Source organism: Dendropsophus ebraccatus, chromosome 4, assembly GCF_027789765.1.
Source record: "Dendropsophus ebraccatus isolate aDenEbr1 chromosome 4, aDenEbr1.pat, whole genome shotgun sequence".
Taxonomy (NCBI): Eukaryota; Metazoa; Chordata; class Amphibia; order Anura; family Hylidae; genus Dendropsophus; species Dendropsophus ebraccatus.
This window is the reverse complement of record NC_091457.1, coordinates 160088851-160104274: the sequence shown is the minus strand read 5'-3', so window position 1 is coordinate 160104274 and position 15424 is coordinate 160088851. Positions and strand designations below refer to the sequence as shown.

The window sequence follows — 15424 nt, the reverse complement described above, 5'->3', positions numbered from 1 at the left end:
TATGTCTAATTAAAAAAAAAACAGACTTTCAGTACTTCTAGTTGCTCTATTCCCTGGAAAGCCCTGTAATTCTTCCCAATCTAAAACAGTGCTCTCTGCTGCCACCTCTGTCCATGTCCGGAACTGTCCAGAGCATGAGAGGTTTTCTACAAAGATTTGCTGTCAGGATAGGAAACTTGCCAATGAAGGACAGGTGTAGCCCTGACGCTGGCACCCGCCCCACTGTCCCTACCTATTTGCCTCAACAGCCCAAGGCGACAGTGGACAACTGGTCGACGGTCCCTAATCCTGTATAAGTACGAACACAAAACAAAGAATAAAAGGAGAATAAAATTGTGATCCAAAGGTCAACAGTCAGAAAGCCAGGAAGTCAGAATACCAGTTTAACAATGCAGGGGAACGCTAGGTCAAGAAACACTTGTAAACAAGGATCTATTGCAGGCAGGGACTGAGACATATGGGAGAACACTTATGGAGCCTGCAGTCCCAGCCCCAGGCGTGATTGGGGCTGAGGCTCCAGGTCCTGCAGCATACCGACAACTGACTGGTGGTGTAAACCGTCAGTCAGTGATACTAGTAATAAACACCTTTGCCGCTCAGCAAGGGGCAGTGAAGCCCCTTACGCGGCTACAACTAAAGAAAGCATCGCCGCCCCCCTAGAAACCGTGCTGGCAGCTAGGGACGCCAAACCAGTTACCAGGGAGCCGGTGTAGCTTCCAGCAGCGGCCCGGCTCCTGACATTTGCTACTGTTCTGGACAGTTCCTGACATGGACAGAGGTGGCAGCAGAGAGCTCTGTGTTAGATTGGAAAGAATACACCACTTCCTGCAGGACATACAGCAGCTGATAGGTACTAGAAGACAGGAGATTTTAAAATAGAAGTAATTAATAAATCTGTATAGCTTTCTGGCACCAGCTGCTTTATGCATTTTGATTTGGCCTGCACCATAATATTTTTTTTTTAAAGAAGGATAACGATAAGGCACTCACCCATCCATAAGCAAATGGTTACTTTATTGAAAAATCTTCATAAAAACACAGGACGCGGTCAAGTAAGTGAACTGTCGACAGCCTGTTTCGCATGATGACGTTCACGCTTCCTCTCGGCCCTCACGCGCCATCACGCGAAACAGGCTGTCGCCCGTTCACTCTCTCGACCGCGTCCTGTGTTCTTATCAAGATTTTTCAATAAAGTAACCATATGCTTATGGAGGGGTGAGTGTCTCATTGTTATCCTTCTTATGAAGTTATTCTTGCCGAGTGTCTGCAGGTATGGATGATTGAGCACCACCAAGCCCATAGGGGGCATAGACAATTCTCATTGTTTGACTTTAAACCAATAGTATTATTTTATGACTACAGGTTGGTAGTTTATAGCCAAGTATTCCCTGCAGATACAGTTGTGTATTGGTGGAATGAAGGCGTATTACATAAGGATAGATTCACGATGAAGACAACAGATGGTGCAAGAGAGCTGCCAGAGGAGGATGGTGTAACGTGTTCCCTAGGAAGACTCCATAACTGACAAGAGAAACCAGCCGAGACACCCGAGCAGTAAGGTAAGGAGGTGTACGGTAAAACATGGCTGGATTTGCTTACGTATCTTCGAGTCTTTGTTCTGTACGTTTTCTATTGACCACATATAATGTTATTGCTGTATGAGTAATAATACAGTATTTGCAGGGGTTATTGGTTAACAGCATAGACCTTAAAGGGTTAATTCTTTTGTTGCAAGAAAGTTATTAGGAGTTTATAATAGTCATTGCAACTAGAGGAAACTGTGATATTATAGGCAGTATCGTAAGGTCCTATATTATAGACTGTATTGCCTCGCTTGATCCTATAGGCTGTAATGTGTTGCCTGTTCTTATAGGTTGTATTGCATTGCCTGATCTTATAGGTTTTATCGCATTGCCTGATCTTATAGATCGTATCGAGTTGTCTAATGCTATAGGCTGTATTGTGTCGCCTAATCTTATAGGCTGTATTGTGTCACCTAATCTTATAGGCTGTATTGTGTCACCTGATCTTATAGGCTGTATTGTGTCGCCTAATCTTATAGGCTGTATTGTGTCACCTGATCTTATAGGCTGTATGGTGCCGCCTGATCTTATAGGCTGTATGGTGCCGCCTGATCTTATAGGCTGTATGGTGTCACCTGATCTTATAGGCTGTATGGTGCCGCCTGATCCTATAGGCTGTATTGTGTCGCCTGATCTTATAGGCTGTATGGTGTCGCCTGATCCTATAGGCTGTTTTGTGTCACCTGATCTTATAGGCTGTATTGTGTCGCCTGATCCTATAGGCCAGGGGTCCTCAACAACTTTTAATGAAGGGTGTCAGGTGAAAGTCCGAGCTGAACATCAGTAGGAAACGTGTTTTTTTACTTTTCACAAACGTTCAACTACATACAGAATTACTGCTTATTAGCGGGAAAACTGGCGTTATTTCTCTCTTACCGGCCCTTTGATATTGGGTACAAAGGGGGTGACTGCTTTAGTAGTATATAGTCCCCCTGTGCGCTCTCCCCCAGTAGCAAATAGTCCCCCTGTGCGCTCTCCCCCAGTAGTATATAGTCCCCTGTGCGCTCTCCCCCAGTAGTATATAGCCCCCCTGTGCGCTCTTCCCCAGTAGTATATAGCCCCCCCTGTGCGCTCTCCCCCAGTAGTATTTAGTCCCCCTGTGCGCTCTCCCCCAGTAGTATATAGTCCCCTATGCTCTCTCCCCCAGTAGTATATAGCCCCCTGTGCGCTCTCCCCAGTAGTATATAGCACCCTGTGCACTCTCCCCCAGTAGTATATAGCCCCCTGTGAGCTCCCCCCAGTAGTATATAGCCCCCCTGTGCGCTCTTCCCCTGTAGTTTATAGCCCCCTGTGCGCTCTCCCCCAGTAGTATATAGCCCCCCTGTGCACTCTCCCCCAGTAGTATACAGCCCCCCCTGTTGCTCCCCCAGTAGTTTATAGCCCCCCCTGTTGCTCCCCCAGTAGTATATAGCCCTCCCAGTAGTATTTTGCCCCCCTGTGCGCTCTCCCCCTGTAGTATATAGCCCCCTGTGAGATCCCCCCAGCAGTATATAGCCCCCAGTAGTATATAGCCCCCCCAGTAGTATATTTCCCACCTGTGAGCTCTCCTCCTGTATTATATAGCCCCCTGTGAGCTCCCCCCAATAGTATTTAGCCCCCCAGAAGTATGTAGCCCCCCCCCAGTAGTATATAGGCCCCCTGTGCGCTCCCCCCAGTAGTATATAGCCCCTCTGTGTGCTCTCCCCCTGTAGTTTATAGCCCCTTGTGAGCTCCCCCCAGTAGTATATAGCCCCCTGTGCGCTCTCCCCTTATAGATGGCCCCCAGACAAAAAAACAAACAAACTACAACTCACCTAGCACCTCGTTCCCCGCTGCGGCTGTCTTCCTCTTTTCTCCTGTCAGCCCGGCCCCCGGCTGATACACACTCTCTGAGGATGTCCCGGGGATTCCCCAGCAGAGCGCGCACCAGTAACCTCAGTGTACCAGTAACCTCAGATGTCACTGGTGCGCGCTCTGCTGGGGAATCCCCGGGACATCCCCAGAGAGTGCGTATCAGCCGGGAGCCAGGCCGAAACTGCCCCCAGCCCCACAGGCGTACTGAAAGGACAGTATGCCTATGGGGCGGGAGGCATTGCGGTGGGGAGCAGGACACATGGGGGCCGTCCCGGGACCAGGGATCCGGACAGCTGGCCTCCACGGTCCGGGTTTGGACCGCGGTCCGCCAGTTGAGGACCCCTGCTATAGGCTGTATTGTGTTGCCTGATCCTATAGGCTGTATTGTGTTGCCTGATCTTATAGGCTGTATTGTGTTGCCTGATCTTATAGGCTGTATTGTGTCACGTGATCTTATAGGCTGTATTGTGTTGCCTGATCTTATAGGCTATATTGTGTTGCCTGATCTTATAGCATGTATTGTGTCTCGTGATCCTATAGGCTGTATTGTGTTGCTTGATCCCTTTTCTCCACTAAACATAAGCAGCGCTAGATTAGTATAGAAACCGTCTCCACTACTCTATCACTCCATTGACACAGTGTGCTTTTATTGCTGCGTTATTTTACCACTTTAGCAAAAGTTTTGATGAAATTACAGCATCTCCTCTTCTCCATTCATTGGTTGGCTGGAAAAAAATACAATGGGGGAGATTTATGACGCTGACTTATAGTGAGATTCTGTGTGTTGCCCATAGCAACCAATCACAACTCAGCTTTATTTATGCAAGAGCAATGTGAGAACTGAAAGCTGAGCTGTGATTGGTTGCTATGGGCAACACAGAGAATCTTACTATAAGACTGTACTCTAAAGCTCCCTCAGTATGTGCACATAAACCAGACTGAATATCATACATTAAAGTGACTCTGTACCTACAATCTGCGCCTTCCCCCAACCCCTTGTACCTTTAGTTAGCTGCCTTAAATCCTAGATCTGTCCTGGGGTCCGTTCGGCAGGCTATTGTGCTAAAAACAACTTTTAAACTTGCAGCCCTGTGTCAAATTGGCTTGGTCTGGAGTACCCATGCCCTAGGATTGCAACATCACTCTGTCCTTCCTCCCCGCCCGCCCTCTTCAACATTTTTCCTATTCATCACCTGTCAGAACACTGCTTAGGTGCCTTAACGATCCAGCTCATGTGCAGTGTTCACACAGGTGATGAATAGGAGAAAATGTTCCAGGGGCATTACTAATAATGAGGAGGGCAGGGAGGAGGGCCGGATGGGTGTCTCAATCCTAGGACATGGGTACTCTATGCCACGGCAATGTGGCACAGGGCTGCAAGTTTAAAAGTTGTTTTTTAGGACAATAATTGCATCATCTGCCGAACGGACCCCAGAACAGATCTTGGATTAAAAACAGCTATCCGAAGACACAAGTGGTTTGGGGGGGGGGGGGGGGGGGGGTCAGATTGCGGGTACAGGGATGCTTTAATACTAGCTGTAAAAAAAAATATGCACAAATGCACATGACAATGAGGTGAATAAATAAAGAAGGAAAACAAAAACTGTCTGATTTTGCTCATAGCAACCAATCACAGCTCAGATGAGCTCCGGTAAAATAAAACCTGAGCTTTGACTGGTTGCTATATTTTTTAGTTATTCTACCCGTTGTCTTAGAGCAGCGTTTCCCAACCGGGGTGCCGCGGCACACTGGTGTGCCGGGAGAACCCGCCAGGGGTGCCGCGGGATCCCGGTGGGAAATGCACGCTGTCTCTTTAAGCATCCCGAGAAGCTGCGGCCGCGCAGCTTCTCGGGATGCACAGATCGCTTTCATGTTCCGCCCGCACTATGAGCGGGCGGAACATTAAAGTAAGCGGAATATAGGAGCAGGAAGTGTCAGCATCCTGCTCCTATATTCACTCCCATAGGCCGCCGTCGCTTCATGCCAGCAGCCTATGGGAGACCGGGACGTGACCTCTCCGGCAGGCGTGATGATGTGACGTCATCACGCCTGCCGAAAGTCCCGTCCCCGCGGCTCTCAGAGGAGCCCGAAGAGGAGGAGGAGAGCTGCTTCCGGCAGCCACAGCCCGGATTAGGTGAGTAGGATGTTTGTTTTTTTTAAGGGGCAGAGCAGGGGGCATTATTAGTTCATGGGGGGCACCTCTGGGGGCATTATTAGTATATGGGGGCACCTCTGGGGGCATTATTAGTATATGGGGGCACCTCTGGGGGCATTATTAGTATATGGGGGCACCTCTGGGGGCATTATTAGTATATGGGGGCACCTCTGGGGGCATTATTAGTTATGGGGGCACCTCTGGGGGCATTATTAGTTCATGGCGGCACCTCTGGGGGCATTGTTAGTATATGGGGGCACCTCTGGGGGCATTATTAGTATATGGGGGCACCTCTGGGGGCATTATTAGCTCATGGAAGCACCTCTGGGGGCATTATTAGTATATGTGGGCTCCTCTAGGGGCATTATTAGTTATGGGGGCACCTCTGGGGGCATTATTAGTTCATGGGGGCACCTATGGGGGCCACCTCTGGGGGCATTATTAGTTCATGAGGGCACCTCTGGGGGCATTATTAGTATATAGGGGCACCTCTGGGGGCATTATTAGTATATGGGGGCACCTCTGGGGGCATTGTTAGTATATGGGGGCACCTCTGGGGGCATTATTAGTATATGGGGGCACCTCTGGGGGCATTATTAGCTCATGGAAGCACCTCTGGGGGCATTATTAGTATATGTGGGCTCCTCTAGGGGCATTATTAGTTATGGGGGCACCTCTGGGGGCATTATTAGTTCATGGGGGCACCTATGGGGGCCACCTCTGGGGGCATTATTAGTTCATGAGGGCACCTCTGGGGGCATTATTAGTATATAGGGGCACCTCTGGGGGCATTATTAGTATATGGGGGCACCTCTGGGGGCATAATAAGTTCATGGGGGGCACCTCTGGGGGCATTATTAGTATATGGGGGCCACCTCTGGGGGCATTATTAGTTCATGGGGGGCACCTCTGGGGGCATTATTAGTATATGGGGGCCACCTCTGGGGGCATTATTAGTTCATCACAGCAGGGGATCCTACATACAGGGGGCATCCCACATTCCTAGCCGCTTTACTGCACATAACACCAAACAGTGCAGTTACTTTGGGAGCCGACAGGAGGGAGAAATGATAGGAAGTTGCTAGAAATGTGCGGAGCCTAAATTGTTTGTCTTGCAGGTTCTGAAGAGATGAAAAGTAGCTGGAAGAAATCATCATGGCGAATGGAGAGGAAAAGGGAAAGTGACTCCTCAGATCAAAGAAGACGTCACCTGTGAGTCCCTGTATGACGGTTTTCTTATTTTGTAGAACATTATTTAGTAGGGGTGCCCCGAGGAATTTTTTTTTTTCCAAGGTGTGCCCAGAGGTGGAAAAGGTTGGGAAGCACTGTCTTAGAGGACAGGTAAGAGAACATTCACACCATGATTCTGCTATCTGATGCATGAGAATAACCCGAGTGAAGGTCGACCAGAAAGCTGCCAACCTCAGCAGGTGAACCTTGATGTCAAAAACTGACCTGGCACAATCCTGCGCTGTTTTAACTTTCATGTTGAAATGAATCTGGTTTATAGGGCCAATCAATGAACAAAGCAAATGGTTATCAGGTCCCCTTTTTGAAGCTGCCATATAGTATAAAACCGCTCAGTGTAGCCTTATATAGTAATAGGCTTTTCTTTGAAGCCCTGGTATAGTATTAGGCCCATCTGTTTAGCCCCTGTTTAGTAATAGGACCCTCTGTGCAGCCCCTATATAGTAATAGGCCCCTTACAATGCTCTCCACAGTTCTGCCCCTCCATACATCTCTTCCCTCAACTCTCTCTACACCCTTTACACTCCTCTAATGACTTACGCCAATTCGGTTGATTATCGCTCGGTGGAATAGAGAAAATGATCAGCCAATGATCATGTCATCGGCTGATCATTTATTTAGGCCCGCATCTAAAATCATCGGTCACCCACCGGGCATCGCTGCGTCGAATAGCGATGTGCGGCGGGCGACCGACGATTCAAGAAGCATACATTACCTAGCAGGGCCTCTCCTCCGCTCCCTCTTCATCCCAGTCCCGCGTGCAGCAGCAGCAGCTTCGGTGACGCCTGAATGAGCTGTCAGACCGCTCAGCCAATCACAGGCCAGGACTGCCGCGGCCAGTGATAGGCTGGGCGGTCTGACAGCTCAGTCAGGCCGCTCTGGAGTTGATGCAGCGAGCGGGATTGGGATGAAGATGGAGCGGAGGAGAAGCCCTGCTAGGTAATGTATGCTGCAAGGGCTGCAAGGACATCGGTAACGATGTCCCTGCAGCCCTTGCTAAATGATCATCGGGCCGTGGAATAGGCCCACTTGTTTCTATGTATATTTCTGTGTGCACATCTGCGGGCGGAATCATGTTGTACTCTCTGTTTACAAACAAATTTGCTTTGCTTCTTTGATTTCAGCACCCTATGGCTAAGACAGTGGCTATCATCGGTGCAGGTTGCAGTGGACTCACCGCCATCAAGTGTTGCCTGGATGAAGGTCTGAGCCCCACATGCTTTGAGAAAAGTGAGGACATTGGTGGACTATGGCGATACACAGTAAGTGGGACTGTATACTGAAATATTGTGCCATTTTCGCATAAGATCACCTTTGAAATAAGTCCTGACTGTTTAATATTTATCAAGATTTCAATGAGATTAACCCGAGTGAAGGTCACTCAGGAAGCTGCCAACCTCAGCCAAGGAACCTGGACGTCACAACTGATCTGGCACAATCCTGCACTGTTTGAACTTTCATGTAGAAATGAATCTGGTCTATAGGGCAGATCAATGAACCAAACAAATAGTTACAAAAGCAAATACCGTGGTCGGCCCAGGACTTCTAGCAGCCATTCTAGCCAAACTATGCTCCCACACCTTGGCTAATACAAGGAAGCTACCTGACAGCTCAATGTTCAGCTCTTCTCTCATCTTTATTGATTTATCTCTTAAACTACATGACAACCAGATGCATGGTTGACTTTTTTTTGTGTTAGAAGTAAACTAAGAGGATAAATGTGACAGGCATCAGGGGAGTTCCCAGACCTTCTACATCCAATGGTCAAAACTGGAGATGAGCGAGTAGTAAAATATTTGAAAGCTCGAAATTCAATTCGAATAGACCGTGATGCTTGACTATTTGATCGAATATCAAACCCCATTAAAGTCTATAGGAAAAAAATGCTTCTTTCTTGGAAACCTGAATTCGACCACTTGGAGGTCACCACGTCAATAATGACACCTTTAGAAAATGATGCAAACAACTCTGGAATGCAACTGGGAAAGCAGGGAGCGGTATTACCGGTATTATCGCTATTAGCCGTCCCCGGCAATAATACCGCTCTCTGTAATTGTTAATATTTAATTAAAACAGCAAATTTTGTTTTCACATTGCTATTTTTCATGTACAATAGCAAATCTGAAACAAAAAAAAAATGCTGTTTCTATTTAATATACTGTTAATAAATATAATATATTATATATATATATATATATATATATATATATATATATATATAATATATAAATAAATAAATAAAAGAATATATGATATATATTAATTTATTTACAGTGTATTTCATTGAAACTACATTTTTTAAAATTACAAATTTCAGTATTGCTATTGTAAACGAAAAATATCAATATAAGAATGAAAATTTTAATTAAATATAGACTATTACAGGGAGCGGTATTATTGCCGGGGAGCTGCTAATACCGCAGAATACCACTCCCTGAAACAGTTCATATTTAATTAAAATAGAAAATTTTCGTTCTTGTATTGATATTTTTCGTTTACAATAGCAAAATTAGAACCAACTTTTGCTATTTTAATTAAATATAAAGTAAACTTTTTGCTATATTTGGAATAGATGGGAAGGGAATGGGATCCCGTCTGTTCTATTATAGCCCCCAACTGGCTATAAGTTTGTGTAGATTTGAATTTGGATCAGATACTCGACTAAAAGCAAATCTTTTGAGTAGTGCAATACTTGATCAAAGATTGCTCGCTCATCTCTTGTCAGAACCAATGCCATTAAAACAGTAAAAGAGTGTATAAAGTGTCAGTGTGTTAATTAGATTTGTTCTAAGGTGCATAGGCTGCCATGTTAAAGGTATTGTTTCATCTAAGTTAATCAGTGGAATTAGTGTATACCTGTAGTGCATAGTTGTATACCCACAATATATAGTTTTTAGGGGTCTCGCATATCTGTAGTGTATAGTTGGGGGGCTGTATACCTATAGTGTATAGTTGGGGGGTCCTGTATACCTGTAGTGTGTAGTTGGGTGGGCTGTATACCTGTAGTGTATAGTTGAGGGAGGTCCTGTATACCTGCAGTGTACAGTTGGTGAAGGTCCTGTATACCTGTACTGTATAGTTCGGGGGTCCTGTATACCTGTAGTATATAGTTGGTGCTGTATACCTGTAATGTATAGTTGGTGGAGGTCTTGTATACCTGAAGTTTATAGTTTGAGGGTCCTGGATACCTGTAGTGTATAATTCGTGGAGGTCTTGTATACCTGTAGTATATAATTCGGGGGTCCTGTATACCTGTCGTGCATAGTTTAAGGGTCCTGTATAACTGTAGTATAGAGTTGGTGGAGGTCCTGTATACCTGTAGTGTATAGTTTGGGGTCCTATATACCTGTAGCATATAGTTGGTGGAGTTCCTGTATACCTGTAGTTTAGAGTTGGTGAAGGTGCTGTATACCTGTAGTATAGAGTTGGTGTAGGTCCTGTATACCTGTAGTGTATAGTTTTGAGTGCCTGTATACCTGTAGTGTATAGTTTGGGGTCCTATATACTTGTAGTATATAGTTGGTGGAGGTCCTGTATACCTGTAATGTATAGTTTTGGGGTCCTGTATACCTGTAGTGTAAAGTTTGGGGTCTTGTATACCTGTAGTATATAGTTGGTGGAGGTCCCGTGAACCTGTAGTGTATAGTTTTGGGGTCCTGTATACCTGTAGTGTCCTGTATACCTGCAGGGTCATATTTGCCATTAGGCACCCATGGTCTGGTGCGTAGGGTAGCACCTTGCAGAGGGGCAGTACCCTCCCGTTCAGACTTGCCAGAAAATCTGGTGTCTTTTCGAGGGGGGTATGGCGGTATTGGTCATGTCTGGTATGGCGGTGTTATCCAGTCACAGTATGGCGGTATTGGTCAGGTCTGGTGTGGCGGTGTTCTCCAGTCAGTGTGGCAGTATTGGTCAGGTCTGGTATGGCGGTGTTATCCAGTCACAGTATGGTGGTATTGGTCAGGTCTGGTATGGAGGTGTTATCCAGTCACAGTATGGCCGTATTGGTCAGGTCTGGTATGGCAGTGTTATCCAGTCATAGTATGGCCGTATTGGTCAGGTCTGGTATGGCAGTGTTATTCAGTCACAGTATGGCGGTATTGGTCAGGTCTGGTGTGGCAGTGTTTTCCAGTCACAGTATGGCGGTATTGGTCAGGGCTGGTGTGGCAGTGTTAAATGTGATGTCTGGAGCTATTACCTAATGCTAATTGGTGAGTGAGGATGGGGTGTCCTCAGGTTTAGCGCTTAGGGCAGCAGCAGCTGGTAATACTGCCCTGTGTACATGTGCTGTATAGTAGGAGTAGGGGGTCCTGTATACCTGTAATGTCCTGTATACATGTACTGTATAGATGGAGAAGGGGGTCCTGTATACATGTACTGTATAGATGGAGTGGGGGGTCCTGTATACATGTACTGTATAGATGGAGTAGGGGGTCCTGTATACATGTCCTGTATAGATGGAGTAGGGGGTCCTGTATACATGTACTGTATAGATGGAGTAGGGGGCCCTGTATACATGTACTGTATAGATGGAGTAGGGGGTCCTGTATATATGTACTGTATAGATGGAGTAGGGGGCCCTGTATGCATGTACTGTATAGATGGAGTAGGGGGTCCTGTATACATGTACTGTATAGATGGAGTAGGGGGTCCTGTATACATGTACTGTATAGATGGAGTAGGGGGTCCTGTATACCTGTACTGTATAGATGGAGTAGGGGGTCCTATATACATGTACTATATATATGGAGTAGGGGGCCCTTTATACATGTACTGTATAGATGGAGTAGGGGGCCCTGTGTACATGTACTGTATAGATGGAGTAGGGGGGTCTACCACTTATTTCTGTGGATGTTGTGAGGCAGCTTCCCTAGCAACCACAACTCCCTGTAAAAATTCTAGCAGTAATCCTATTGGTTGCTAAGGCTCCAACTGCCGTTTTCTCTGGGCAGCTGCAGCTAATTATGTGTGTGCAGTGTGGAGATTTTCCCATTCATCTCTATGGGGCGCCACTCTTCCCCCTCCACCTTCCCTCCTGTACATCTGGCGGGGACATCTTCGCTAAAACCTTCCCGGGCACCGAATGTATCTGTGTGCCAAATTTGGGGTCAAACGGTTCAGGCGTTTGGAAGTCTATACGGGACAGACAGACAGAAGGACAGACAGAGAGACAGACTTTCATTTTTATGATATATATATATATATATATATATTAAATCTTTATCATGATGTATGTAGAGACTTAAAAGAAACTTGCCTCTCTTAGTCCTATCTGCAGGCAGCAAGTTATAAAGCAGGAGGAGCCTATATCATTTTGTGGGAAATGGTACATGATAATAACCTGCCATTTATTCATGTAAATCTCTGCTCATTCTGGGATATGTATCATGTGGGTGGTCCTACGCAGTGATTTATAACTCTCTATATGCACACATAACTGTCAATCACTGAATAGGACTGCCCACTTGACTAAGAAAACACAACAATCACTGAACTCAGGGAGATCAGTGAAAGAAATCCAATGAAGTACTCACTTAAGAGTCTCCACTGATTTCCCCCTACAAAATTTGAATATGCAAAGAAGGGGTCTGTGGAGCCTCAGTTGCGAGTCTCAAAACACAGGAATAGCCAGATATCCCTCTCTCCAGAGAAGAAAGCCTATTGCAAAGGGGTGCCTCCCAGTTGGGAGAACACCAAACCACCCTGATACGTAGTCCATCAGGTCCTCGCTCTGGTGCAATAACTGATGAGGGGCAAATACCCTGAAACAACTGTCTGTGGATGGATGCCTAGCCTTGGTAACCCTTGTCTTATGCTGTTACACTCGCACCAGAGTTAGACTTTGACTTATAGGGGCCACCCTGGTGTTTCCCTATTTAGGTCCCAATGCTCACAACAGAGCGAGGACCTGAAGGACAAGATATCAGTGTAGTTTGGTGTTTTCTCCACTGGGAGGCACCACTTGGCAACAGGCTTCCTTCTCTGGAGAGAGGGATATCTGTCTATTCCTGTGTTTTGAGACTCGCAACTGAGGCTCCACGGGCCCCTTCTTTGCACGCCCACTTGACTACTTAGCCTAGAATGAATAGATAGTTTCATAAATAAGTAACAAGTTATCCCGGAATTTTTTTTTTCTAAAAAACTATATAGCAATTCCCCCAGCTCCCCCAGCTCTATAAAATACTGTATTTTTAATGTTCCCTTTCAAGGCTGGTCATTTTCTATGCAATCACTTACAGGAGATAGTGGAGGAGAAAAGAGCAAGTTTATACAACAGTGTTATAACCAACACTTCCAAAGAGATGATGTGTTATAGTGACTTCCCAACGCCAGAAGATTTCCCGACATATCTGCACAATTCAAAGGTCCTGGAGTATCTGAGACTTTATGCTGCACACTTCAGGCTCCTGCAGTATATCCAGTTCAAGGTAAGGTTTTCATGATTGCCTGATTTTTCTCATGATGATACAATCTTTATACTGTGAGTTGAACGTCCACTGGTCTCGATATGAGAAGGTAGCTGCCCCGTGAGGGTCCAGTCAAAGGATTATGTCCTATTATTTGGTCCCCTTTTCACACTCATTTATGGAGGAATTTGTTCTATCCCCTTAAAGGGAGCTTTTTAGGTCCCTGGAACCTCAGTTTCTAGTGTTGACTTCATGAAAGTGTCCAGGTTCGGCAACTTCTTCAAATTCAAACGCCCGTCATTAAATTCCTGGCATCTGGAGAAGGTGTAGGCAGCATGCATACAGCCTTTGGCATATGACTGTATCAAGGTTTTCCAGGACTCTCAAGGGCGGCAACCAACTTCTTTAGATGCAGAAAGTTGAATGCAGAAAGTTTGGGTTTGGAGAAGTCGCCAAACCCGGACACTTTCATGAAGTTCGCGTAACACTACTCAGGTCAGGTAAGCAGTGCTTCAACACTGTTCTCCTCAGTTCTCTGTGACGCCGCAGAGAGTAAAAAAAAACAACTCTCTTCATGGTGGTCATGATTGGTTTTCTCGTCATAGAGAGTGGTTAGTCATGCTTGTGCCCCCTCCTTCTGTCAGTCAGGCACTGTCTGGGAGGGAGGTGGTGAGCCACAGAGAGCGGAGCATTGGAAGGCATGCAGGGGTGTAGGTGGAGGCTTTAAAGGTATGGGGTACCAAAAATACTCTATAATGTGGCCAGCTTTTCGGTAAACCTGTCAGGTCCCCGGGGTCTCACACACTGTTTCCTTAAAGGGGATATCCTGAGAACAGGAAAGGTCCTACATTTTCTGCTGCGCGGCCCTCCACTTCCTTTCTCTGCCTGCCCATCCATGCTGATACTTCCACAGATGATTGTGGGCAGTGATTATTAGCTGCTCGATGTTGCCAATGCCCACAGCTCCCATAATTTTCTCAGTATTCTGTATTCAGAAGGTAAAAAGGGAAGAAAAACAAGACACAACAGCGCTGCAGGTGCAAAACCTATTATTTGGGTAGCAAAAGTTGGAAAGAACCCAAATGCAGGCTCACCTGGTGAGGTCGTAGCTGCTTAGGATGACACTAATGATCGTGCGATGCCCTGGCCCCTGGGGGCCACTTCCGCAGTGCTGGTGTTATGAGCGGGCAATGACCGGGGCAGCTGCAGGGGTTATACTTGTCACGGTATAGGCCTGAGGGCAGCACAGCTGTAGGGCCGGTCTGAGGAATCTGCGGGTGATGATGGGCATGCGATTCTTCGCTGCACTTAGTCAGGGCACCAGTTAGTGGACACCAATGCCAGGGTTCAGTAACAGCGGCTTTATTATAGATGAAGTAACTAGTAGCAACAGTTCTGTCCGGATGCAACCGGGTATATAGCAGGCTTTGACAAATAAAGCAGGAGTGGTGCTGCATAGGCTGTGAGAATACGTGCCGGATGATGGGAGTAGGAGTATGAGAGAAATAGCGTTGCTGGGTGGATTAGCTTGAGAATAATACTTGCTGTGAATCCTTGCAGCGATGAGGAGAGATAACGGAATGACACCCAGATGAGAGAAAAGAATCCGGTCACTTGAGCAGGCAGATACAGCCGAAGACTGGTATATAGCAGCAGACTTAGTCACTCTTCTGTGGGAGAGGATAGAACCACACAACCTCCTTGCTTGGAAGCAGGGGGAAGACTAACTTGTCAGCAGGAAGTGGGAGGTCACATGGTTGCTCCTGGCCAGAGCTAGTCGGCCATTGGAGGAACCATGGTTACAGGTCACGTGATCAACAGCCTTGCATACCACTGTACACTGTAATACACAGGAACACATGAGAATACACATGAAAATGCACAATACCAGAGAATACTAGGGGAAAACCAGCAGCAGTTGCAGTGCAAACACTTACCAGAACAGGCATTGACACAGAAATAGAAATGGCCATAATAGGAGTAGTAGTCTGCATGTTCTGGGACACTGCATACCTCCCTAGCAAGTTTGAGCCGACCTCGGCGAATCTAGAAGGCAGCAAACATGAATAGACTGGACAATCAAACAACAGGAATGAATGATGAGAGTGAGTGTGATGAGGTGTGTGTTTCCCACGCCCAAGGCACAGGTGAGAAGAGAGAGAGGATGAGAAACCCTAGTGGCAGGACTTCACCTAGGGGTG

At 46.5% G+C, this 15424-nt stretch overlaps 1 protein-coding gene across 4 annotated transcripts in view; it reads left to right on the top strand.

Annotated features, from left to right (window-relative positions):
• The first annotated feature begins 1468 nt into the window (after positions 1–1468).
• LOC138789062 (dimethylaniline monooxygenase [N-oxide-forming] 2-like) overlaps positions 1469–15424 on the top strand; it is a 45236-nt gene continuing 31280 nt past the window's right edge. The window contains exons 1-4 of one of the 4 annotated variants that reach the window (XM_069967600.1): positions 1483–1559; positions 6690–6783; positions 7944–8081; positions 13026–13244. In XM_069967600.1, the coding sequence (XP_069823701.1) occupies positions 7950–8081; positions 13026–13244 (351 nt within the window). In that variant the 5' untranslated portion in view covers positions 1483–1559; positions 6690–6783; positions 7944–7949. Of the gene's footprint in view, positions 1560–6689; positions 6784–6860; positions 6913–7943; positions 8082–13025; positions 13245–15424 lie in introns of those variants that run through there. The other 3 variants (XM_069967602.1, XM_069967599.1, XM_069967601.1) reach the window with 3 other exon arrangements.